This window comes from Theropithecus gelada, chromosome 10 (assembly GCF_003255815.1).
Source record: "Theropithecus gelada isolate Dixy chromosome 10, Tgel_1.0, whole genome shotgun sequence".
NCBI lineage: Eukaryota > Metazoa > Chordata > Mammalia > Primates > Cercopithecidae > Theropithecus > Theropithecus gelada.
Genome location: NC_037678.1, coordinates 10,256,562 through 10,283,046, shown reverse-complemented (window position 1 = coordinate 10,283,046; position 26,485 = coordinate 10,256,562). Strand labels below are relative to the sequence as shown.

At 42.3% G+C, this 26,485-nt stretch overlaps 1 protein-coding gene across 5 annotated transcripts in view; it reads left to right on the top strand.

The window, feature by feature from the left end:
- TNRC6B (trinucleotide repeat containing 6B) overlaps positions 1 to 26,485 on the top strand; it is a 302,194-nt gene that overhangs the window by 234,118 nt on the left and 41,591 nt on the right. For 2 of the 5 annotated variants that reach the window (XM_025398886.1, XM_025398885.1), the window contains 7 exons: positions 631 to 789; positions 3,950 to 4,125; positions 7,951 to 8,025; positions 8,881 to 8,926; positions 10,873 to 11,021; positions 11,996 to 12,166; positions 16,162 to 16,287. In XM_025398886.1, coding sequence (XP_025254671.1) covers positions 631 to 789; positions 3,950 to 4,125; positions 7,951 to 8,025; positions 8,881 to 8,926; positions 10,873 to 11,021; positions 11,996 to 12,166; positions 16,162 to 16,287 — 902 coding nt within the window. The remainder of the gene's footprint in view (positions 1 to 630; positions 790 to 3,949; positions 4,126 to 7,950; positions 8,026 to 8,880; positions 8,927 to 10,872; positions 11,022 to 11,995; positions 12,167 to 16,161; positions 16,288 to 26,485) is intronic. The other 3 variants (XM_025398888.1, XM_025398889.1, XM_025398887.1) reach the window with 2 other exon arrangements.

Here is a 26,485-nt window from a genome sequence, read left to right as displayed (position 1 = left end):
GTGGATATTTAGGTTGTTTCTACATTTTTTCTATCAGTGATGCAGTGAGTATTGTTATACATGTAATTTCACCTATTTTTACAAGTATATTTATAGTATGATTTTCTGGCAGGCTGGGCATGGTGGCTCATGCCTGTAATCCCAGCACTTTGGGAGGCCGAGCCAGGCAGATCATGAGGTCAGGAGTTCGAGGCCAGCCTGGCCAACATGGTGAAACCCTGTCTCTACTTAAAAATAAAAAATACAAAAATTAGCTGGGTATGGTGGCATGCGCCTGTAATCCCAGCTACTCGGGACGCTGAGGCAGGAGAATCGCTTGAACCTGGGAGGTGGAGGTTGCTGTGAGCCATGACCACACCACTGCACTCTAGCCTTGGTAACAGAGCAAGACTCTGTCTCAAAAAAAAAAAAAAAAAATTCCTGGCAGTGGAGTTACTGGGTCAGAAGTTTAGTGTGCATCAGATTTTTTTAAAAGGTGACATTGCCAAATGCCCCTCACATGAAAGTTGAATCTATTTACATTTCTGTCGACAGAATATAGGCATGCCTGTTCCCTCCACCTTCACCCCACTGGATATTATGGCATTTCATTTAACAAATGATTCTTAGAGACATTTCCTTTCTTTATAGTCTGGAGCAAAAGCACACCACCTGCTCCAGATAATGGTACTTCCGCTTGGGGTGAGCCAAATGAAAGCAGTCCTGGGTGGGGCGAGATGGATGATACAGGAGCATCGACCACAGGCTGGGGGAACACGCCCGCCAACGCTCCCAATGCCATGAAGCCTAGTAAGTGTGAAGCTTTTCATTTTTGAGGGATTCTTTTTTTTTTTTTTTTTTTGAGATGGAGTTTCACTCTTGTCACCCAGGCTGGAGTGCAGTGGTGTAATTTCGGCTCACTACAACTTCTGCTTTCCAGCTTCAAGCGATTCTCCTGCCTCAGCCTCCCGAGTAGCTGGGATTACAGGCGCCCGCCACCATGCCCGGCTAATTTTTGTATTTTTAGTAGAGATGGGGTTTTGCCATGTTGGGCAGGCTGGTCTTGAACTCCTGTCCTCGTGATCCGCCCGCCTTGGCCTCCCAAAGTCCTGGGACTACAGGCGTGAGCCACCATGCCCAGCCGGGATTCTTTGTTAAATGTTTGTCAAATGTCAGATTTGAGAATCTGACATTTTGGTGAGGGCTGTTTAGTTTTAAACTGTTGATTCAGTGAGATTCAGGACCTTGAGTATTAAATAATTAGTTAATAGCAAACGGTTGTGGCTTGGCTTGGCGTTTCTTAAAATGTTTAAGGTGAACTAAAAATCATAAGCTAATGTTGTTTTAAATTTAGTATCTGGACAGAATTGTAATTTTGATGTGATGCTTTTAGCCCAGTGACTATGTGCTCACCATGTCTAGCTTGCATTTCTACTTGTTTGTTAGTACAATTTAAAGCAAAAGTTCCTGGCTTTTCATGTGGAATATGATCTGTGCTGCCCAGTGACTTCATCCTTCTGCACTTTCCTTTGCCTTTGTCGTTTTTCTTCCACATAAGACCATTTCAGATTTTTTGAACCTGGCATAAATTTAACTTCAGTATTTTAAATGAAGAACATCACACTTATTCAGAATCATTGAAAATCTAAAATCTAAGCTGTACTTGATCCAGCTGGCGATGTGTATCACAGTAATGAGCAGAACTCTGTGGACTGAGGCTATGGAATGCCTCATTGGCTGTTCCTGAATTCAAGTGCCTGTTTCCACTTATTTTTGTAACTTTCTTAAAAATGTTCCAACATCTCTTTTCTACCGTGTAGCAGATTTAAGGGATTATCTTTTGACTAAATAATGAACATTTCTGGAATGACCAAAATTCAAACAAGAAAATAAATTCTGTTAAGTTTATCATATGATATTCAGGACTCTTACAGTGCCATATAAGAATACATTAGCTCTATTCTGGAAATTCACACGTGTTTATATGCAGTAACTTGACTACATTTTAAAACTCATGACTCTCCTCGACTTCATTAAAATAGCTAGCTTCATGAAAATGTTGGTTTTATTCTTTCCATTGTGAAATCAGTCGTATCATCATGGGAAATGTAATCTAGTAGACTTGAAATACATCCAAAATGCTGTTGGAAGACATTAATCAGACCCTGGGCACAAAGAGATCCTTTACCAGTATATTCAGGATTTTCATGTGTCTCTCCCAACCCCAGGATCACCTCTCTTGTATCACGAAACCACTTTTCCTCAGATTCTAAAAATGTCTTCTGCTCTTCAGGATCGTCTGTAGTTATAACACACATCCTTTCTGTGGGTAAGTTAAATGTGTAATATGCAGAAGAAAGGGCTACCAGCTGATGGAGACAGTTACCCTGTGATCTCCTCTAGCCTGTCTTAAATTTGATGTTATGAATCCTATGATTAAAAATTAGACCTCTCTTTTCTATAAGAAACATTTGTTAGAAGTTTAGCTTCCCTCTCTAAAAAAAAGGTTCACTTGCGTGTCTTCATTTTTCTAAAGGGGTCAGTGTGTTATTTATATTGGGTTTTTAACTCCTTTTGCTTGTCAGTGGATGGATGGTATGAAGCCTGTGCTTGTATGCTTGTATAATATAAATCACAAATATGGTATTGTATAAATTTATAATCCTGTATACAGAGGCAGCAGTCCTGGTTATCAGCAGCACTTCCAGCAGCAGGAAGAGGAGCATCCCAACCCTCCCCCTTGTGCATACAGCCCCTTCCTGTGGCTACAATGAACCCCACTGGGAGACTGTCAGATTCACCTGGGCCTTGCTGGGGGATGAGATGCTACAGTTAGAAGAAATTAATTGCCCTGTGCCTTATGTACTTGGCACGAACCTACTTGGCTATCATAGGACTGATCCTACAGGGTGGCAGCTGTCATTCAAGGAAAGGCCTGGAAGAGCCAATTTTCTGCCCTTAAACTCTTCATATAAAGCTATGTACACATCAGAAGACTTTCATAAATGTCCTGTCATGTGGGAAAGCAGAGGTGCAGATGGAAGTTTCCAGGCAGGAGAATATGTTTCCTTTTCTTTATCATTTTATACAGTATTATTACTGCAAGGTATGTTTTGATTCTGCACAGTATTTTCGGAGGGAATTAAGGACTTATTCCAGTCTTCAAATTAAAGATCTTTGTTTAGAATGGGATACTGATGTCCCACTTCCTCAAATATTAAAGCCTCTTGGATTTCTCTCTGCTTTCCTTTCTCCCTTCCTCTCCTTATCCTCCACATTTTCTCCTCCTGTCTTTTCAAAACCACTATGTATATATTCTTTGCCTCTTTAGTATCTAATACATTTCAAGTACATAATTCTAATACATTTTAGATTTCCGTGGCTATATGTGAATTTTTCTTCATTCACCATAATTCTGATATTCAAAATCTTATGAAAAATGTTCCCCCTTTTCATGTTCTATTTGTCTCTGCTTCACCCCAAGCAAGCTAGACAGTTGTCCTTTATCGTACCTCGTATTTATTTATCATACCTCGTATTTATATCATACCTCGTCCATTGTATATAAAGTACATACTGAATGGAGGATAAAACCAGGGCTGCAGTAAAGTATGTTCATTAAGAGGAACAGATTTCTCTTAATTGAGATTTGAAATTTCTTGCCAGGAATGTTGTGATAAGTTCTTTTCAGTTTTGAAATTCCTGTCCAACTTGGTGCAAGGAAAAAAGCATTGATCCAGAAATCAGGAGGTCTTGGTTCTATGGTTTGTTAACTTTCTGTGTATCATGGAAACTTCATGGGTTTTAGTTTCCTGCTCTCTACAAAACGAGTAATAATATTTGCCTTGCCATTGTAGATGGAGTAGATAAAATTACAAAGACACTAAAATGCTGCATCTGCAAGGAATTACTATTCTGATGATTGTTTTATATAGCTGTTGCAAAGAGTTAATTCATTCTTTCCTTAAAGATTCCAAATCTATGCAAGACGGCTGGGGGGAGAGTGACGGGCCAGTCACAGGAACTCGTCACCCCAGCTGGGAAGAGGAGGAGGATGGAGGAGTCTGGAACACCGCTGGCTCTCAGGGCAGTGCCTCCTCCCACAACTCAGCAAGCTGGGGACAAGGAGGAAAGAAACAGATGAAGGTAGCCCGCTTTACAAATGTTGGCACTTGCTCATTCGCTCTGAGAAGGCAGAACTGAAGTTTTATTTTGTTTGTTTTTGTTTTGAGACAAGTTCTCACTCTGTCACTCAGGCTGGAGTGCAATGGCACAGTCACGACTCACTGTACAACCTCCTGGGCTCAAGCAATCCTCCCACCTCAGCTTCTTTAGTAGCCAGAACTATCACCATGCCTGGCTAAATTTTGTATTTTTTCATAGAGGCAGGGTTTCGCCATGTCGCCAGGATGGTCTCAAACTCCTGAGCTCAATCCTCCTGCCTTGTCCTCCCAAAGTGCTGGGATTACAGGCGTGAGCTACCACACCTAGCTAGAACTGAGGATTTTTTTTTTTTTTTTTTTTTTTTGAGATGGAGTCTCGCTCTGTTGCCTAGGCTAGAGTGCAGTGGCGTTATCTTGGCTCACTGCAACCTCTGCCTCCTGGGTTCACACTATTCTCCTGCCTCAGCCTCCCGAGTAGCTGGAACTACAGGTGCCCGTCATCACGCCCGGCTATTTTTTGTGTTTTTAGTGGTTCCGCCGTGTTAGCCAGGATGGTCTCGAGCTCCTGACTTCGTGATGCACCTGCCTTGGCCTCCCAAAGTGCTGGGATTACAGGCGTGAGCCACCGCGCCCGGCTAGAACTGAGGATTTTTAAATGAAAGGTGTGAGGCAGCTGGGGTCCTCAAGGTCCTAAGTAAGGGGAAAAATGTTTTCTTGCAAACAAATAACTACTTCCCTTTTACCTTTCGTCTTCCTTTCCCATGACCTTGAAACCTTGAACTATAAAACTGTTGCTGTGGGTAAAATGAAGTTTTCAAAGATATGAGACATTTTTCATTTTTAGTTTCCACATTATAACAATCTGTTGGAGGCTCTCAAGGCATACTTTATAAATTGCTTTTGCATTCTAAAGCCAAAGAAGTCCTTCCAGTAAATCCCCATAGATGTGTCGGAGGGAACCCAAAGGAAGATAATGCTGGCTTATCCCGTGGCAATCAGCACATCCTGATTTTATCTGATTTGGGAAATTCCAAGACCCCAAACCCTTCTCCCGACAAATGAAGTACCAATGTGTACTTGTGTGTATAGCAGCTAAATGATTTCTCTTTTGTTTTTTGAGAGAGTCTTGCCCTGTCGCCCAGGCTGGAATACAGTGGTCCAATCTCAACTCACTGCAAGCTCCGCCTCCCAGGTTCACACCATTCTCCTGCCTCAACCTCCCGAGTAGCTGAGACTACAGGTGCCTGCCACCACGCCCGGCTAATTTTTGTATTTTTAGTAGAGACAAGGTTTCACCGTGTTAGCCAGGATGGTCTCGATCTCCTGACCTTGTGATCCACCCGCCCCGCCCTCCCAAATTTGTGGGATTACAGGCATGAGCCACCATGCCCAGCCTAGCAGCTAGATGATTTCTCTACATCATATACCAGGTTGTGTACTAAACTTTCCATCTTCTGTATGAGATACCTTCTGTATCTCATAACAACTCAGTTTCTCCTTTGGTTTGCACAGTTTGATGAGGACTTTGGTTTTCAATCTAGAACAGTAGTCTTTGAGCCTGAACCAGTGTCTTGGCAGACGCTCTCTTTTTTCAATTCCAGATTTTCATTTGACAAATAAAATAGTGGAAATAAGAAATGGGCATCCAATACTTAATTTCAACATGAGAGTCTTGGCACCCTATGAAATGCTTCACAGCTAATATTCTCCTGTGTTTCAAACACCAGGTGTCATCTTAGAGGCCTTCCCATGTCTGAGGATTGGACCTTCATCCCCTTTGCCCTTTGCCTATAGGCCATTAATTTTGTGGACGACCCTTTCTTTTATAGAATAAGAATACAGTGTGTTTCTATTTAGAGATGTTTTGCTTAAGCAGTCACTTATAGTTTTTTTTCTATTAAGAGCTTTTATTTCCTTAGCCTAGTCACAGAAGGAATTATTCAGCAAACTTTTCAGCATTCCTTGCACTCTTAGGTTGTCTAGTGTGATTTTGGCTTTCTTTTGGTTGTTTACAAATTAACAATGAGACTAAATTAACTGATTGAAAGGGACTAATAAATACCCCACTAGGTTGACAACCAAGATTTAATTAATTAAGTTAATTGGGAATTGAATCTTCCAGCCCCAGTACCAGTGATTCTGACTTTTCATACTGAGGGCATTTTTTTAAAAATTGTGATAAAATACATATAGCATATAATTTACCATAGTGTATATTTTTAAGTGTACAGTTTAGTGGCATTAAGTATATTCACATACTTATGCTGTCATTTACCACCGTCTATCCACAGAACTCTTTCCATCTTGCAAAACTGAAACTCTGTACCTATTAAACAGTAACTCCCCATTCCCCCCTCTCTCTAGTAAAGGCTTTTTTGACCTTAAAATCTGTACTAGCTGGCCGCAGTGGCTCACGCCTGTAATCACCTGAGGTCAAGAGTTCAAGACCAGCCTGACCAACATGGTGAAACCCCGTCTCTCCTAAAAATACAAAAATTAGCTGGGTGTGGCGGCAGGTGCCTGTAATCCCAGCTATTTGGGAGGCTGAGGCAGGAGAATTGCTTGAACTCAGGAGGCAGAGGTTGCAATGAGCCAAGATCATGCCATTGCACTCCAGCCTGGGTGACAAAAGCGAAAGTCAGTCTCAAAACACACACACACACACACACACACACACACACACACACACACAAAAACCTGTACTAAATTTAAGTGCTTCATCACTTTCAAGGATAATAAAATTGATTTGATAGCTATCATCACGGGCCGGGCGCGGTGACTCACGCCTGTAATCCTAGCACTTTGGGAGGCCAAGGCGGGCAGATCATGACGTCAGGAGATGGAGACTATCCTGGCTAACACACTGAAACCCCGTCTCTACTAAAAATACAAAAAAATTAGCCGGGCGTGGTGGCAGGCGCCTGTAGTCCCAGCTACTCAGGAGACTGAGGCAGGAGAATGGCTTGAGCCTGGGAGGCGGAACTTGCAGTGAGCCAGGATGGCGTCACTGCTCTCTAGCCTGGGTGGCAGAGGAAAAAAAAAAAAAAATATATATATATATATATATATATAGAGAGAGAGAGAGAGAGAGCTATCATCACAACATGGAGAATTTTTACCTGTGAAATACACAAGTGCACAAAGCCCCACCCCACCAAATCCTCTAATTCCACCTGCCTCCCTCACAAAAGTGAAAGTGGAGCTCAGTCAGTGCCTTGTTCAGGGGAGAAACTAGTTTGTCCCATTAAAAGATTAAAACCTACTGCTGCCCTACTCTGCCCAGGAGATCGGCAATGTTGTCTTCCACTAGGTCTCTTTACCACCAGGACCAATATCCTTTATGCTGTGAAACAAACAGAGGAAGCACTACGAGTTCCTCATAACGCCCAGTTAAGTAGGCTCCTTTCCAAATGACACGCACTGACATCAAACTCTTTTCTCCTAACGTAAACCAGTTTGGGTAACAAAGAGAGCAGCCTAATGAAAGTGAAAGTAGTTGTGTGCAAAACTTCTATTTTAGAAAATCATATCAGACTTCTTTCTATTTAAAAAGCAAAAGTACCAGCTGAGCATGTGTTTTTCCAGCTACTTCTAGTTCAGTGCAGTGAATTTTATAAAAATGAAAGCATAGATATAACTAGGGCTTATTAATCATTTAAACTAACATAAAATATCAACATAATTTTAGTTAAAGAGAAATAGGTTTTAAAAAGGTAAACTCAAGTCTACATTTTCAATCTGTATTAATAAAACTCAGAAGGTTGAAATAAATTATTTGGTTCTGAGGTTCTGTGTTTCATTTCTGTAGTGCTCACTCAAAGGAGGAAACAATGATTCATGGATGAATCCTCTTGCCAAACAGTTTTCAAATATGGGATTGCTGGTAAGTTTTATTTTTTTCAAATGTATCATGTATCCCAACTTTTAGGTTTAAGAGTAATACAAATTTTAAGACCACTGCCACATATAGTACAAAGTTACAGATTTAAAAACTAGTTAAGCAATGTTCTTGATCTTTTGAGTTTAAGTAGTATTTCTCTTCTATTCTTATTCTGAATGACATACTCCAACCTTCAAAGTTATGGCTTTTAAATTTGTAGTCATTATGTCCTTTTCCTTAGGAGGATAGAGAAGAAAGAGTCAAGCACTTAAAATTTATACAATTGTTTCTGACCACGTTACTGTACTAGTTTTCATATTGCAATTTTTTTAAAAGGCAACAATAACGAAACTAGAAAAACTATACTGGGACTACTTACTTAGGGAATTCTTGTAGAATTTCTGATTTCTTTATCTCTCGGGAATGGTGTAGGGACACCCTGTCCCTGGTTGGCCAAAAGACAAACAACTTGACTTGGCTGCACAGTTGAAGGTTTGATGACTTGACAAGTCACGAGAAGAAGTTGTCATTATTTGGCTGCCATTCATGGAATTTGATCCTGAGCTGACTAGAATGTAAGGACGGGGGTTTATTTCTTCAGGCAGCTGTTTATCTATTGCTCTCTTTGTAGACTTATTGAGACTAATTGTATGTGAAAACTGAATTGTAGGAATATAGGCCCAAACAGCAATCAAGCTAGCATATTAAAAATGTTAATGTTTTCATTACCTTTAAGTTCATTTCAGAGAACCTTCTGTAATGCCAGTAGTAAGATGTGGCTCTCACATGAATAATGCCACTTCTCTGATTCAAAGATGTGCATCCTTAATTCTGTCTCATCTGTTCTTTATTTTTCAGAGTCAGACTGAAGATAATCCAAGCAGCAAAATGGATTTGTCTGTAGGTGTGTATCACTCTGCTGAAAGGAATGGAGTATATCAGTGTTATGATGTCCTGTTGGCATCTCCTGCCCAGTTTGAGTAGGGATGGCTGCAGTTCAGTAGACATTGATTGAGCACTTACTCTTTGTAGGTAAGGTACTGTGCTAGACACTAGGTAGGGATAGAAAACTCAAATGACTGCAGGAGTCAGCAAAGAATGTAAATGAGTGATGTGTGCCAGGTATAAGAAACTGGGATGAGGCCAGGCATGGTGGCTCAAGCCTATGATCCCAGCACTTTGTGCGGCCGAGGCGGGCGGATTAGGAGGTCAAGAGATCAAGACCATCCTGGCCTACATGGTGAAACCCCGTCTTTACCAAAAATACAAAAATTAGCTGGGCGTGGTGGCATGTACCTGTAGTCCCAGCTACTTGGGAGGCTGAGGCAGGAGAATCGCTTGAACCGGGAGGCGGAGGTTGCAGTGAGCCGAGATTGTGCCACTGCACTCCAGCCTGGCAACAGAGTGAGACTCAGTCTCAAAAAAAAAAAAAAAAAACCTGGGACGAGGTGACCACGGGTTAACTGTGGAGAGTCCACCTGGAAGAATCAGCCTTGCATGGCTCCTAGCAGTTGCTGCTCTGGAGGAATCCAGGCTGAGCTATGACAAGTCTTTCAAGAGAGGCCAGAAATTCAGATGTATACTGGTAGTATGATTTTTGTATTTTTTGAGACGGAGTCTTACTCTGTCACCCTGGCTGGAGTGCAGTGGCATGATATCTGGTCACTGCAACCTCTGCCTCCTGGGTTCAAACGATTTTTCCCACCTCAGTCTCCCGAGTAGCTGGGATCACAGGCGTGTGCCACCACACACAGCTAATTCTTGTATTTTTGTAGAGACGAGGTTTCACCATGTTGGCCAGACTGGTCTCGAACTCCTGACCTCAAGTGATCCGCCTTCCTCGCCTTCCCAAAGTGCTGGGAATACAGGCGTGAACCACTGCGCCCAGCCCTGATTTTTATATATCAGAACTAATGGGGTCTCTTAAAATGCTCTATGGGGCCAAACAAATTGTGTGCCAGATGTGGCTCTCAAGTTGCCAGTCCTGTCTATACCAGGAAGCTTCATTATTGACAAATTCTCACATTGCAACTGGAGTGGATGCAGTGTTAGCTACTGGTCTGTGGGGTTTTTGTAGTAATGCTCTTGATCACCCTGAGGAACTTAAAAAGAGTCAAACTAAGAAGAAATGAAAATAAGTCTGGGTAGTAAAGGAAGTAGGTAGTCTTTGATCTATATTTCTAAATATGAGAATAATTAAAACACGTTTCCTGGGGAGGGGGCACTGGTTATGTCCACAGATGACAGCACATTTATAGAGCTGTGAAAGAGAAGTGGTATGTATAGTTAGGACACCTGGGAATGCACCATGTAGGTAATGTGGACCCATCTTCTGTGTTCAGCTCTTAAGTTCTGAATTTGAGGGCAACCACTGTGCCTCTTTGATCTTTCTATTCCTTGTAACTATGTTTCACCCAGACCATTTATCTAGATGATGTTAAAATAGCAAAAACAGACAACTTCTCTCCCTGAGGACATTTGAATTTATGAGCAAGATGTGTTCATCAAACACATCAATATCCAGTCTAAATGTTTTCTTAGCCAGATTTTTGCCAGGTTATCCCTAAGGCTCTTTCAGTCTTCCATGGAAAACAAACTACAACAGATATATGTTTTGTTTTGTTTTGTTTTGTTTTTTAATAAATGAATAAATAAAAGGACCCATATGTGTTCCAGGGATAAACACCAGCAGCCTGGACCAATGAGAGTTTGTCTCGTCTTATCCCCAGAAATAGAAATATTAATAGCTCATATCCGGCACCCCCATGAGGATAGTGGGGCAGGTCACTCTTGGTTCATGGGGGAAACATTGATTCTGGAAATTTTCACTCTGTTTATGCTACTTTTCAGGAAGCCTTTCAGATAAAAAATTTGATGTGGACAAGCGAGCGATGAATCTCGGGGATTTTAATGATATCATGAGGAAGGATCGATCTGGGTTCCGTCCACCTAATTCCAAAGACATGGGAACCACAGATAGTGGGCCTTATTTTGAGAAGGTGAGTTGAATCCTTTGTTGAAGATAATAATTCATGAGAACCGCTTTGGTTCCCATTTGTCTTTTGATAACTGATTCTGGAGGAAGCATAGAATTACTGAACTAGATGAGCCAAACACAAACATCACCTGCATTAATGTGGTGACCTGAAAACGATTGATGTCAGCAGGTGATTGGGCAAGAGCAAGAACCATCTGTCTTTAGCATGTATGTATTAGAAAATCTGAGTTTTGAGAAATTCATGAAGTGTGGAAATGTTAGAGAGAAACTTACTCTGCATTCTTTTTTCTGCTGCTGTGCAGCTACAAAATAAATTTTGGGATTTTGTGCAGATATTCCATGTCTCCTGAGGCCTTGCCTTCTTCTAGTTTTGAGAGAACTCTGTTGTTATCTTTCCCCAGTTCCCTAGCGATCTGTGTTTAGTTACAATGGTATACTTTTCAAATTCTCAACTACCTAATTTAACCAAGCAGTTTCTACCTATTGGTTTTGATGTTTACCATTTCTAATGGTGGGAATTATATCTTGATTCAGAATACTAATTTACTATGTTCCTGGTCTTCAGAAAGCAGTTAAAACCGAAATTTTCAAATCTGGCACATTTTGACACTTGTTGCTGGTCCAGACAGAAGCATATTCACAAGATTGGCCTGGCTTCTGTTTCAGCAGCCACATTGCTAGAGTAATCAATATTAGATGCATAAAATCAAAGTGTCTGGCAATTTTTATCTTAATGCAATGGATAGAACGTGTTACTAACTTAGGGGAAAAGAAAAATCAATATCAAAGAAGATGACAGATGGTGTCTGTTGGGCCGAGTGTAAAGATTATTATCAGATCCAAATTCCATCCTCGGTTATTGCTAATACACTCTAACTTTGTTTATTGCTAGTGTTTCTCTCTTTTCCCTTCTTGCATTCTGTTGCTTCACTAACCAACACTCGTTGTGATTGGCTAACTCCTACTACTTTTCAGCTGACTTTGCCTTTCTCCAATCAAGATGGGTGCCTTGGGGATGAGGCTCCCTGCTCTCCCTTCTCCCCTTCTCCCAGCTACAAGCTGTCTCCCTCTGGTTCCACACTACCCAACGTCAGCCTTGGAGCAATCGGCACAGGGCTCAACCCCCAAAACTTCGCTGCTAGACAAGTAAGGAGGCCTCTCAAATTTATAACTGCTTGGCTGTGGCCTCGCCTTGGTCCTGGTCTGCAGTTTATTGCATCATTTGTCTGTCTTGGGAAATTTGTTGATTACTGAATGCACAGAATGATATTAAGTGTAGGTTCTAGATCTTTCAGCCCATAGAACCCATCTCTCTTCATGTTTTTCAACATGGATTTTATTTTAAACCTGTTTTTTTTGTCTTCTCATTTTTGATCATAAGTTCATATTTAATAAGTAAACTAAGAACTGACTAAGGAAGATGTTAAAGAGGCTACTACATAAGTACCTTAGACAATCTAACTTAATGCATTTGCCATTTTAAACATTAGATTGTATAAGTAATACTTTGGAGATCTTTTCAATTTAATAAACCTGCTAATTTAAAAATAGCAAAACTAGTATGATGAAGTATTGGTGGGTTATGGCATCTGAAATCTATTGTCCGTAAGTGTAAAATATAATAATTACCCGTAGAAGGGTAACTTTAAATAGTAGACGGTGAAGCTTTGGGAAGAATGGGTATTGCTCAGACACAGCAGTGTTTCACTGCACCTTGGGTTGGATTTGGCAACCCTCCAGTTAAGGGCTGTGCAGTAGAAACAAGACAGGCAGGGCTGGGAGGATCGCGCCTCCTCACCTTCCCAGGCCTGAGGGTGCACAGCAGGACCCTGCCTGCCTTCCCACAGTGGCTCTGTTTTAGTTTTTGTGGAGAAAACCAGACTTTGGCGTCACAATTCCTTTGCAACAGTAACCCCAGCAGTGATCGCCATACTTCTGTGACCACTTACTTGTCACTGTGACCTTCACCTCAGGACATTGTGGAAGGACGTTAATTATACAACTTGTAATTATTAGTTGTATCCACATGATGCATCCGTAATGATGTTCTGTCTCCATATGATGACTTCCACATACGCATTACAGGATGACGTGAAGCAGCACCTCTGACACCAGTTAAGTCGCACGTAGGTCTCTTACATGCTTTCTAATCATTGCCTTAGCACATTTTAAAAAATGGATTATACTATATCCATGTGTTCGGTTGGTTATTTCTGGATTGGGAGTTACAACTGATTTTTTCATTTTCTTCCTTTATATTTCATCATTTTCCTTACTGCTTCCACAGAGGACATGGATATACACTGTTTATATAAACAGGGAAAAAATGATTATATTGATGTTTTGGGGGTTCTTTTATTTTGAGTATGGAAAACATGAAATAGGCATAACATTCAGTTAATGGTAATTGTAAATGTGGTGGATCACACAATTATCAAATGCTATTAAACTAGTATGGTAGACCAGCCAAACCAGCTGAGCATTAGGCGCTAAAAAAAGGCCATTCTTCATTTTTTTGATCTGTGGATTGCTACAAAGTCCATTGTTAACCTGGTTTGTGCACATGTTCCATCTAAATATGGACATGGTTTTTAAAGACTATTTTCTTACAGAATTATTTTAATATGCTTCGTATTAATAAAATTTAAGATTTAAATTCTCCAAATCACGGATTTTGGTTAGCTTGGTAATTTTGTTTTTAATTTGTATGCTTTTTTGAGTTAAACAGTATAGTTGAAGCAAAGATCACCAGACTTAGGTAATTGTAAAAGCCTCTGGTACAACAGTAGAGCTTTAGTGATAGCCACAGAAACCTGCATTAGGACATACTCAGGTGCCTTTTTTCTCCCGTTTATTTTTTAGAGACGGGGTCTTGCTTATGTTGCCCAGGTTGGTCTCGAACTCCTAGCCTCAGCCTCTCAAAATGCTAGGATTACAGGTGTGAATCACTGTACCTGGCCTATATACGTTTCTTAAAGACCAAATCTGTATGATTGCCCCTGAATACATCACTGTGCAAAAATAGCTCTATTGGAGCCAAGAAAATGAGCGCTTGTGATGCCCAGGTTCCATATTAAGTTAGACAAGGCATTTTTTGATCAACTACTGTGGACTTACCTATATTATTATCCATTCCAGAGATAGTGCTTTGTGTGGCTGTAGGGTCACTTGATAATGAAAAGCCTAAAACCTATGGCGGAAGAGGGTGGAAATTGTCTACTGGGAAGACGGAAGTAGGAATTGATTTTACAGAAGCTTAAAAAGCAAATTCTTTTCAATATTTGTTATTAAAGGAGAGGTTGAAATTTAAAACAACCGTCAGGAAGTAATTTTGTATTTGCCAGAAAATGGATTCTGGCAGGGTCTTTAGCTCCCAGTAACCCCACCATCCAAGGACCAGTTGTGAATAATTGACATCTAATAACTAAGTCATTACTTTGATGATAAAGTGAGAAAGATCTTAGCAGAATATCCTTGGTGAGATAAATGTTTCCTGTTTTCTTAGGGATGATCAGGGTAGCGAAGCTACTGACTGCCACAATCCGAGCAAAGTTAGGGCTGAGCCATGTCACTTTCGAGTGGCAGTTGGTAAGAAAGGAGCAGTAGAGATGTTAGAGTTTCTGGAATTAAAGGTCTTCTCGTGTTTAAACAATCTTTTGGGAGACATAAAATTCATGATGGATCTTTGATTTACTTTTACGAGATACACAGATTTTAATTGCCATTTTGACTTTATGTTTAGAATCATTTTTATTTTCAATGCTTTTAAGTTCACTAATTTCCCTGCAGCAGTCCCTTACTCTATTTTTTAATCATTAAGCCATCACAGTATTTTTAGTGTTCTAGGTTTTAATGATGCCATTACAAAATTCTTTAGAATTACCTTAATCCCTGTGATTCCAGGGATATGATAATGGTGGTGATTTCAATTCAGGGTATACGTATTCAGTATAAGCAGTGATGCAACTGTCTTTGCTAAAGGTGTTCAATGGGATATTTTCCAGTGTGTGGAATTGGTGGGTCATGAATATTTACAGATTATATATTCATCCTACAGACTGGGGCTTTATTGAGTTCTGGGAATACGAAGAGGGAAAGATTTAAGCTGACAGTAGAAAGACAGAATGGAAAATAACTGTAGTGTGGTTTGATGATGAGTGCCCTCAAAGAGTTTTAAAGCATTTTGAGATTGGAGAGGTGGGCTCAGTTAATCTGAACGTGAAATCAGGAAGATGATTTTGGGGAAGACTTCCTTGATGAGGATGACCTCCAAGCTGGGCCTTGAAGAGGTCAAGTGAAAATGGTATCAGGCAGAGGGAACACAGTGTTGTGTTATTACCAAATACGGTTTCTTCGCTGAAGGACTTTTCTCAGCTAGAAACGAGTCAGAAAGGAAAGGCCACCATATAACCCAACTCTCTTAGTTATCTCATCGGAATAGTGTAGAAGTGCTCCAGTGAGTTGAGCCTCCAGAAAGGAGGGAGTTCAGCTTATTTTTAACTAGACCGATATGTGTTTGAATGAGAAGTTACAGGTGAGTAATGTTTATTTTGGTGTCCCTGTAATGGTTTTTACTTTCTCCCTTTCTTCCTTTTTTATCTCACTGTGTAATTGAGTCACATTTCCTTATCTATCAAAGAAAGGATTGAGCAGATCCAGGACAAGGAAGGGTGCTAGGCTCACTCTGGGACGGCAGAGAAATCACATCATAATGTTTTATAAATACAACTGATAACTATTCATAAGGCTGCATTTTTACTCAGGTGCCTTTCAAGATGGAGCTCAGATTACAAAGCTTGAGAATAAATTTGGTAAACCCAATCTCAAAGAAGAGTACTTGAAATAAATGTTATGTTGTCTATAGCTTTCGTTCACAAAAAAGAATGTAGGACTTTTCCTAATATTTGACAAAATTGAACCCTTTCCGTTTATAGAGTTCGTCAAACTGTACAGGCGCTCATGATTCAATTTGAGTAATTGCCCTAAGCCTTCTAAGATAAGGAACTTCTCAGTTATGAAATTCTGTTATTCCATGGAACACAGCCTGTGATTCTTCTGAGGGATCTAAAAGACCAGAACTGTTTCTTACTTGCATTTTCTTATGTTAACAGAAAGCCTTACTGCTGCTCTTCTGTTTACAGGGCGGTAGTCATGGTTTGTTTGGAAACAGCACAGCACAATCGAGAGGTCTGCACACACCAGTGCAGCCACTAAATTCTTCTCCCAGTCTCCGGGCGCAAGTGCCTCCCCAGTTTATTTCCCCCCAGGTAAGCAATTTTGTGTTCCTATGATTCAAAATTAAAGACCATTTCAGGTAGTTACCAGTTGTTAACTGATTTTTGTGGGCATAAAAAGAATAATAGTAGCATAAAATAGGAAAAAGCCATCTTTTCTTGACCTTTTGGCTAAGATCAAGTAGAGTAAAATATGAAATATCTAGCTGCCAAAGATCAAGACTTTTAGAACAAAATATCAAGTCTCATTTTTTATTGCATCATGCATACCAACAAAGTTGGTATTTTTGCATGAAAAGCTTGTGATTCTATTCCTTTTAGATCTTTTATCTAACTATATATTTTGAAACTGCATATAATTAAAACTACTATTAATAAGTTCTGATGTGTCAGTGTTCAGAGGCTGGTTGCCCTCAAGGATTTACCCACAGATAAAAAGAGAATTCGGCCTGGCACAGTGGCTCATGCCTGTAATCCCAGCACTTTGGGAGGCCAAGGTGGGCAGATCACTTGAGGCCAGGAGTTTGAGATGAGCCTGGCCAACATGGCGAAACCCTGTTTCTACCAAAAAACACAAATTAGCCAGGTGTAAAGAACAAAACAAAAATTAGCTGGGTATGGTGTTGCATGCCTCTAATCCCGGCTACTCGGGAGGCTAAGACAGTAGAACTGCTTGTACCTAGGAGGCAGAGGTTACGGTGAACTGAGATTACACCACTGCGCTCCAGCCTGGGTGATAGAGTGAGACTCCATTTCAAAAAAAAAAAAAGAAAAGAAAAGAAAACAAGAGAATTGCCAGATTCTGGATTATTCTGAAAATGTTGAGGAGCTGCATGCCAACATAGCAATTAGGTGCTCTAAGGGGAGTTTTAGAACTAATGACGTAGCAGAGACTCCTGGACTTAACTCTTATTCATGAGCAGCTCCGTGTAGGACATAGTCCATTGGATACCATGGGAACCAGTTAGGTCTGTCCCTTGGTAGGAGATGTGCAAAGAGATGGTGTTTTGTTTTGTGGGTAAAGGTAAGAGATTTGTGTTAGTCTACCACACACTTTCCCCGTTCCCCTTTGTGAGAAAGCAGACGTGAGGACAGAGTAATAGCTGATAAGCTTATGCAAGGATTCAATGTGTGGCCTTAGTCCCTCCTTAGAATGTTATTTTAATAAACAAAGTTTTGATTCCATTTCATTCTGTAAAAGAAGATGGGAGCGCTTATTAGATCCAACCAGCAGGTTGTAAAGGTTCAGTTTTTGTTGTTTGTTTTTGTGTTTTTATTTATTTTTCTTTTTTGGAGATAGAGTCTCACTCTGTCACCCAGGCTGGAGTGCAGTGGTGTGGTCCATAGCTCATGGCAACCTCGAACTCTTGGGCTTGAGCAATCGTCCCTCCTCAGCCTCCAAGTAGCTACTTGGTGGAGGAGAGGTGCCAGCCTCTCCTCTTCTTTCCCTCTCTCTAAGTTCCAGTCATCCTTCAAGCCCCAGGTACTGGTTTATCCTTTAGACAGAGCCATTTCTGACTTTCCCGGCACTCTACAACAGCAGTGTCTTCCTAAGTCTTGGAGCATACACACATTTTACAGTATCCCTTGGTATCAGGCTGACAGTGATCCATGGTTATCAAATATCTGTAGCATGTTAGGTAATGTCTTCATCATGCACAGATGGAGAAAATGCCATCTCTCTCTCTCTGCAGCCTCTTGGAGTTGGTGGCAGAGGGGTGGGTTGAGGTGAGGAGGAGGTGATAGCAGAATTCCCAGCAGATAGTGTGATAAATGTATAGAAATGTTTAACAGAGTTTGGGTAATCGGCTGAGCCTTCACACTAGCAGTGTCGTTTGAGTCTTGAAGAATGAGTCAGAATTTTCTGAGCACACCAGATTAAAAGTGCCTTCTAAGCAGCAGGAGCCTCATGTGCAAGGGGCAGTAACATGTAGAAGAACATAGCATTTGGGGGAAAGGCAGTTCGTTTGAATAATTAGTTAGAGCTTGTTGAAACATACAGACACACATACACACTGTCTTAGAATAGAAAAGGAAGGCCGGGCGCGATGGCTCAAGCCTGTAATCCCAGCACTTTGGGAGGCCGAGACAAGCAGATCATGAGGTCAGGAGATCGAGACCATCCTGGCTAACATGGTGAAACCCCGTCTCTACTAAAAAATACAAAAAACTAGCCAGGCAAGTAGCCGGGCGCCTGTAGTCCCAGCCACTCGGGAGGCTGAGGCAGGAGAATGGCGTGAACCCGGGAGGTGGAGCTTGCAGTGAGCTGAGATCGCGCCACTGCACTCCAGCCTGGGCGACAGAGCGAGACTCCGTCTCAAAAAAAAAAAAAAAAAAAAGAATAGAAAAGAAAGGAACTAGACAAGAAGTATGGGACCAAATTTGGAAAAGGTGTTTGCTTTGCTTAGGGATTTGGGACTTGGCCCTATAGGCCAATCCTTTTCAACATGGTTTACAACCATTATTTAGGCTGCTACTTAAAGACACAGTTCCCAGGTCTCCAATCTTCTGTGGCAGGTGGCTTTGGGGCTTAGTCACCACCATGTTATCTTTATGTGCACTTAAAGTTTGGCCACTGCTATAGACAATATACTATTAAAGATTTTTCAGCTGAGTAGTGATGTAGAAACATTTAAGGTTTAGAAGATGCTGGGTGCAGCGGCTCACACCTACACTCCCAGCCCTTTGGGAGGCTGAGGCAGGCAGATCGCTTGAGCCCAGAAGTTTGAGACCAGCCTGAACCACATAGTAAGACCCCATCTCTACAAATTATTTTATTTTATTTTATTTTTTTGAGGCAGATTCTCTGTCACCCAAGCTAGAGTGCAGTGATGCAGTGTCGGCTCACTACAACCTCCACCTCCTGGATTCAAGCGATTCTTGTGCCTCAGCCTCCTGAGTAGCTGGGGTTACAAGCGCGCACCATCACGCCTGGTTAATTTTTGTATTTTTAGTAGAGATGGAGTTTCACCATGTTGGCCAGGCTGGTCTGGAACTCTTGACCTCAAGTGATCCACCCCCTCTTGACCTCCCAAAGTTCTGGGATTACAGGCATGAGCCACCGTGCCTGGCCTACAAAAAAAAATTATTTTAATTATCCAGGCATGGTGGTGTGCACCTTTAGTCCCAGCTACTCAGGAGGCTGAGGTGGGAGGATAGATCGAGTCTGGGAGGCGAGGCTGCAGTGAACCATGATCAAGCAAGCCACTGTACTCCAGGCTGGGCAACAGAGCAAGACCGTGTCTCAAAAAAAAAAAAAAAGAGAAAAAAAGAGAAAGAAAGGGAGGGAGGGAACACTGACAGTAATATAGAGGACATGTTTGAATGGCAGGAGTACTAGAGCAAAAGAGAGCAGTTGCAGGGCTAGTACAGGAGTCCAGGTAAGGCAGTGACAGTGGGAATTAACCCTCTTGTAGGAGTTGCCTCTGATCTTTTTGTTGCATAATGTGATGATCTGTTCTCCAGTCTCTTCTTACTCGGTGTATCAGCAGCATTTGACAGTTTCCCTCCTTCCTGAAGCACTTCCTGCATTTGGCTTTTGGACACCTACTACACTGGTTCTCCATCTGCCTCTCCTTCTCCATCTCCTTTACAAGTTCCTCCTCAAGTTCCCAATACTTACTCAGCAGAATGCCCCAGATCTCAACCTTGGAACCTCTCCCCACCATCTGCAGTCACTGCCAGGTGATCTTACCCAGTGGAATGACTTTAAGCACTGAATTCCAAAATTGTATCTTCAGGCCACATCTTCTTTCCTCAACTCCACAGACTACTCATAGGATGCCTCACAGGTTAACATGTTCAAAACACAGCTTCTGATCTCACCCTACACTGCCCTCAGAAACATCGCCTTGCTCCCAGTAAATGGCACTCTCATGCAATAGGAGTTCAGGCCAAAAACCTTGGAGCTCATCATGACTCCTCTCACGACCATGTTCGTTCCATCAGTAAGACCGCCCTTCAAACCTTTATCCAAAATCAGACCCTTTTTTACCACCTCCAACAGCACAGGCCCTGGTCAAGCCACCGCCGTTTCTATCTAGGTTATTGCAGTGACTTCATGCCTGTTCCTTATCCTGCCTCTCTTTGACGCTTGCCTGTCTCAAGTCTGAGTCAGACTGATTCTCTGACACCGCACTGTCCAGTGTCATAGCCGGTAGCCACATCAGCCCTTGAAATGTGGCTGCTGGACTGGAAGAACGGAATTTTACATTTTATTTTAATTAACTTAAATAGCCCCATCTTGTTAGTAGTCACTGTGTAGACAGCACAGATGCAGAACATGTCAGCATTGCAGGAAGTTCTGCACAGCACTGTTCTAAAACAAAAGGCAGGTCGTGTTACTGTTGCACCAGGAATCCCCTCGTGGCTGGTTCTCTCACTGAGAATGCAAAGCAGAAGCGCGGTCTTGACTCTGGTCTTCGAGGTTCCTGGTGATCCCACCTCCCCACAAATACAGGCCACTTCCTCATACCTTCATGCTGCTCCAGCCAAGTGGCCCCCACACACCAAGCATACTCTTAGAACACTGTTCCCAGATGGCAGCATGGCTCAGCCTTTATCTCCTTCAGCTCTCCGCTTCACTGCCACCTTCCCTAGAAGCTTTCTCAGGGCAGCTGCGTACAGCGTGCCGCCTGCCCTATCACTCTCTCTCCCCGCTTGCTCCTTGTCTTTCTCCCTCTCTGCCCTGCCCCGAGGAGTGTAATAAGCTTTACAGCGGCAGGGTCTGGGCCTGCTGTGTTCACTGCTGGAGCTTGAGCATCAATAGCTGTGCAGGGCATGTATTTTGAGCTCAGTGACTATATATCGAGTTATGGGAGGATACATATCAGAATGATTTCAAAAGTGGAATTGTTGGGAAAGTTGCAGTTAACTTCGTGTGAGAGAACTGGGTGCTGTGGATCTGTTTATGACCAAAGTGTCTGCTCTACCCAAAAAAGAAAAGTACTTGTGTTCCCTCCACTTTTGAATTTTGTTTTATTTATTTAATGCATACTGGGAGCAGAATATTAAATAATGGATTATTCTGTCTTTTCCCAACATTTCTATATCTTTAAAAAATTAAGCAGTTGGGTAACTCTAAAGGAAGAAAAGGCCAGGCACGGTGGTCTACTCCTATAATCCCAGCACTTTGGGAGACCGAGATGGGCAGATTGCTTGAGCCCAGGAGTTCAAGACCAGCCTGGGCAACATGGCAAAACCTGTCTCTAACAAAAATACAAAAAATTAGCCGGGCATGGTGGCACATGCTGTAGTCCCAACTACTTAGGAGGCTGAGATGAGAAGGTGACCTGAGCCCTGGGGCTGCAGTGAGCCTCAACACTGCAGTGATGACACCGCTGCACTCCAGCCTGGGTGACAGTGATATCCTGTCTTAAAAAAAAAAAAAAAAGACAAGATAACCACACACAGTTTGGATAGCAGAGAAACAAATTCTTTAAAAAAACTTCCAACCCAAATACAATGACAGGAATTATTTTTACATAATTCCCTATTCAGACACTGTTCATATACAGGGATGCTTTTCACATTATTGCACTCAGGCCCCCTAGAACCTGATGTTAACATTGTGTCCTTGAATTTTCTCCTGTTGCTATGTAGCATTCATGGTGATCATAATGATGTTTCATCAGTTAGATTTACCTTGATTTATTTAATGTTCCCTTCCCCCCGCTGTTGAGTATTAAATTGTTTTTAATTTTTCCCTGTTACAAATAGTACTGCAAAGAAATCCTTATACATAAACCTTTGCCCACATTTTTTCTAAATTGAGTTGCCCAAAATGAAATTTCTGGGTCAAAGCACATGAATAGTTTAAAAGATTTTGATAAATATCAGATTTTATATTCATTTTGACCACATTATAGGGGCAATCAGTAGTTAATGTAAACATAAAAGATACTGAGGCCCGGCATGAGGGCTCATGCCTTAATCCCAGCACTTTGGGAGGCCGAGGCAGTTGGATCACCCGAGATCAGGAGTTCAGGACCAGCCTGGCCAACATGGTGAAACCCCATCTCTACTAAAAATATAAAAATTATCCAGGCATGGTGGTGCACACCTGTCTGTCATCCCAGCTACTCAGGAGGCTGAGGCAGGAGAATCGCTTGAACCCAGGACGTAGAGGTTGCAGTGAGCCGAGATTGTGCAACTGCACTCCAGCCTGGGTGACAGAGTGAGACTCTGTCTCAAAAAAAAAAAAAAAGGCCGGGCGCGGTGGCTCAAGCCTGTAATCCCAGCACTTTGGGAGGCCGAGACGGGTGGATCACGAGGTCAGGAGATCGAGACCATCCTGGCTAATACGGTGAAACCCCGTCTCTACTAAAAATACAAAAAACTAGCCGGGCGAGGTGGCGGGCGCCTGTAGTCCCAGCTACTCGGGAGGCTGAGGCAGGAGAATGGCGTAAACCCGGGAGGCGGAGCTTGCAGTGAGCTGAGATCCGGCCACTGCACTCCAGTCTGGGCGACAGAGCGAGACTCCATCTCAAAAAAAAAAAAAAAAAAAAGGAAGACACTGAAACTTATCTCTAAGATTTGTTACAAATGTCCCAGGCCTTGGGTTTCTACCATGCCTTTTTCCTCCTGTAACTCAAATACAGTATTGAGAAAGTAACATATTCCAGCAGGCTTTTGTCCTGACTTTAAATTGCTGTCATTTTGCACCTGCAATGCTTTGTTAAATGCCATATTGATTGCACCAAGATCTTCACTTTCTCCAGTCCAGCTGGAGATTGAAGGGCTTTTAAGCCAGAATAATTAACTCCCTGAAATGGAGAATGTGCAGACCTGCACCACCGAGATTCCTCTGCAGCCCAGGTGTGAACAGCTGTTTGCCTTGAGCCTAGTGGCGCTTCTCCCTGGTCCTTCTGTATTCTTTGGAGAGGGACAGTACATTTGCAATCCTAAGAAAGTTCAGCAAGGCTGGGATAGGCATTTCTCAAAAATTAAACTTTTATTGTCTCTAACATTGTCAGTTTATGAAACATATGAGCTGGTGGCTTCTAAAGATCACTTTCCTGTGCTTTTCTTTATACTCTTTCTGTGTGTGTGTCTCTGTCTTTAAACAATATGTTGTTTTCATTTTGCCTTTTTTGCACTTTAATGAAACCATATAGTATAGAGCCTCCTCCTTTTGTTGTTTTATTTTTACTTGTATTATTTCAAATATATTCCTATGTGGATTTGGGCAGCTATGGTTCATATGGTATTCCATTATATGACTGTACCTTAATTTACCTATTCTACTACCAAGTCTACTGTTCATAGACATTTGGATTGTTACTAGATTTTTGTTGTTATGAGCAGTGCTGCTGTAATATTCTTTTTTTAGAGTCTCCTTCTATTGCCTAGGCTGGAATGCAGTGGTGTGATTGCGGCTCACTGCAATCTCTGCCCCCGGGTTCAAGCAATTCTCCTGCCTCAGCCTCCTGAGTAGCTGGAACTACAGCTGCCCACCACCATGCCTGGCTACTTTTTGTATTTTTAGTAGAGATGGGATTTCACCATGTTGGCCAGTCTGGTCTCGAATTCCTGGCCTCACGTTATCTGCCCGCCTTGGCCTCCCAAAATGCTGGGGTTACAGGCATGAGCCACCACGCCTGGCCTGCTATAATAGTGTCATATTTGTCTCCCAGGATGAATTTCTCAATGGTACTGCTGGGTCACGGGCAGGTTTTACTTTGGTGGTTTCTTTAGCTAATTTTGAGTAGTAGAAATGCTTGATGGGGGGTGGGGACGGGGTGGTGGTGGGGAATAATGGGTTCTTGCCCTGTTACTGTCTCTCCCACGCTTGCTCCTTGTCTGCCCTGCCCCTAGGAGTGTAATAAGCTTCACAGCGGCAGGGTCTGGGCCTGCTGTGTTCACTCCTGGAGCCTGAGCATCAATAGCTGTGCCGGGCACGTATTTTGAGCTCAGTTAATATACATCAAGTCGTGGGAAGATGCATATCAAGAGTGATTTCAAAAGTGGAATTGTTGGGAAAGTGCAGTTAACTTTGTGTGAGAGACTTGGGTGCTGCAGATCTCTTTATGACCAAAGTGTCTGCTCTACCTGAAAAAAAAAAAAGTCCAGGCACAGTGGCTCACACTTGTACTCCCAGCGCTTTGGGAGACTGAGACAAGCACTTGAGCCCAGGAGTTCGAGACAAGCCTGGACAAAATGGCAAAACCCCATCTCTACAAAAAAAAAAAAAAAAAAAAGGCCGGGCACAGTGGCTCAAGCCTGTAATCCCAGCACTTTGGGAGGCCAAGACGGGTGGATCACGAGGTCAGGAGATCAAGACCATCCTGGCTAACACGGTGAAACTCCGTCTCTACTAAAAAAAATACAAAAAACTAGCCGGGCGAGGTGGTGGGCGCCTGTAGTCCCAGCTACTTGGGAGGCTGAGGCAGGAGAATGGCGTGAACCCGGGAGGCGGAGCTTGCAGCGAGCTGAGATCCGGCCACTGCACTCCAGCCTGGGCGACAGAGCCTGACTCCGTCTCAAAAAAATAAATAAATAAAAAAAATTAGCCAGGCATGGTGGTGCATGCCTGTAGTCTCAGTTGTTCAGGAGGCTGAGTTGGGAAAATCACCTGAGCCCAAGAAGTCGAGACTGCAGTGAGCCATGATCACGCCACTGCTCTCCAGTCTGGACAACAGAGTGAGACCCAGTCTCAAAAAATCAATCCATCAATCAACCTTAGCTCAGTTCTGGAGGATTTCAGTCTGAAATCACCACTGTCTGCCTCCGTCATCATCTGGTGTTCTCCCCTGTGTCTATCTTCACATGGCTTTTTCTTCTCTGTCTCAAAATTTCTCTTCATATGAGGACACCAGTTAATAGATTAGGGCCTACCCTGATCCAATATGACTTTGTCTTAAACTTGAGTGCATCTACAAAGACCCTATTTCCAAATGAGATCACCTTCTGAGGTTCCCAGTGGGCATGAATTTATGGGGAACACTATGTAACCAAATGCAGTTGCTAACGCAAATGAATTTAGGATTCACACTGAAGGTGGTACATATGATTTTATGGGTCATTGAGGTATAGTGGGATAAGAGGCCAGTTTGGAACATGGTTTTGTTGGGACAGAATATATCTATACTCACCCTCCTTTCCCCCAGACTCAAATCATAGTGAGTTCAAAATTAGTATATCAGAGACAGTAAGTTAAGTCACACTGGTGACATTTTGTGTGAATTCAAAGCAGAGATGAAGAGGAGTTGTTATTTGGGGGAAATTGTGGAGGACGTGTTCCTTATGCTCGCCCTAAAACCGGTGCAGAGGCAGCATGCCCTGTAGTGGTGTGCTCACTTGGTGCTCACGTCTGCTTGGAGTACAGCTGTTAAAATAGAAAGTCAAACAGATTTTTAAATTGGTTGGTAACACTCAACATCTCTTAGAGGATAGAGAGGAAGCAGCTGGGAGAACTATTACTGAAATTAGAGTACTTTCCAAAATGACAGAATTGATGGGTAGAGTGAAAGTGACAGATCTTGAGAGAAAATGAGCTGGTGAGCCAAGTACGGGAAACCTGAACTTGGTCAAATGTTCATAGACTAAAAGAGTGTCAAAGAAAAGATAGGCCAGGCGCGGTGGCTCACGCCTGTAATCCCAGCACTTTCGGAGTCCGAGGTGGGTGGATCACTTGAGGTTAGGAGTTCAAGACCAGCCTGGCCAACATGGTGAAACCCTGTCTATATTAAAAATACAAAAACGCCAGGTGTGGTGGCGGGCACCTGTAATCCCAGTTACACAGGAGGCGAAGGCAGGAGAATTGCTTGAGCCTGGAAGGTGGTGATTGCAGTGAGCCGAGATCATGCCATTGCACTCCAGCCTGGGAGACAGAGCGAGACTCCATTTCCAAAAAAAAAAAAGAAAAAGAAAAAAGAAAAGATAGGCCTGTGTTCTTGAGAATGTAACAGAGATGGTGGCTCAAAAGTATTAGGAAACTGAGGAGTTTACCTCTGACCGCGATGCCAAAGAATGATAAAATGAGAAGATGCAATGGGGATGGGGAAGCTTTCTGATTAACTTAGTTTATAGTGGGACATTTTCAGAAGATGGATAGTAAGGGTAAAAGCAAGTGTGAGTTAAATGCGGAGTAAACTGAGACCTGCAAAAAAAGTAGGTAGATTAAAAGAACCTTCTAGCATTTGGTTTGGTGCAGTTTGGTGACTAGGAAAGGAGTCATTGCCTTGGACTAGTTGTATAATCCCCAGGGATTACAGAGTGGAGATAAAATTTT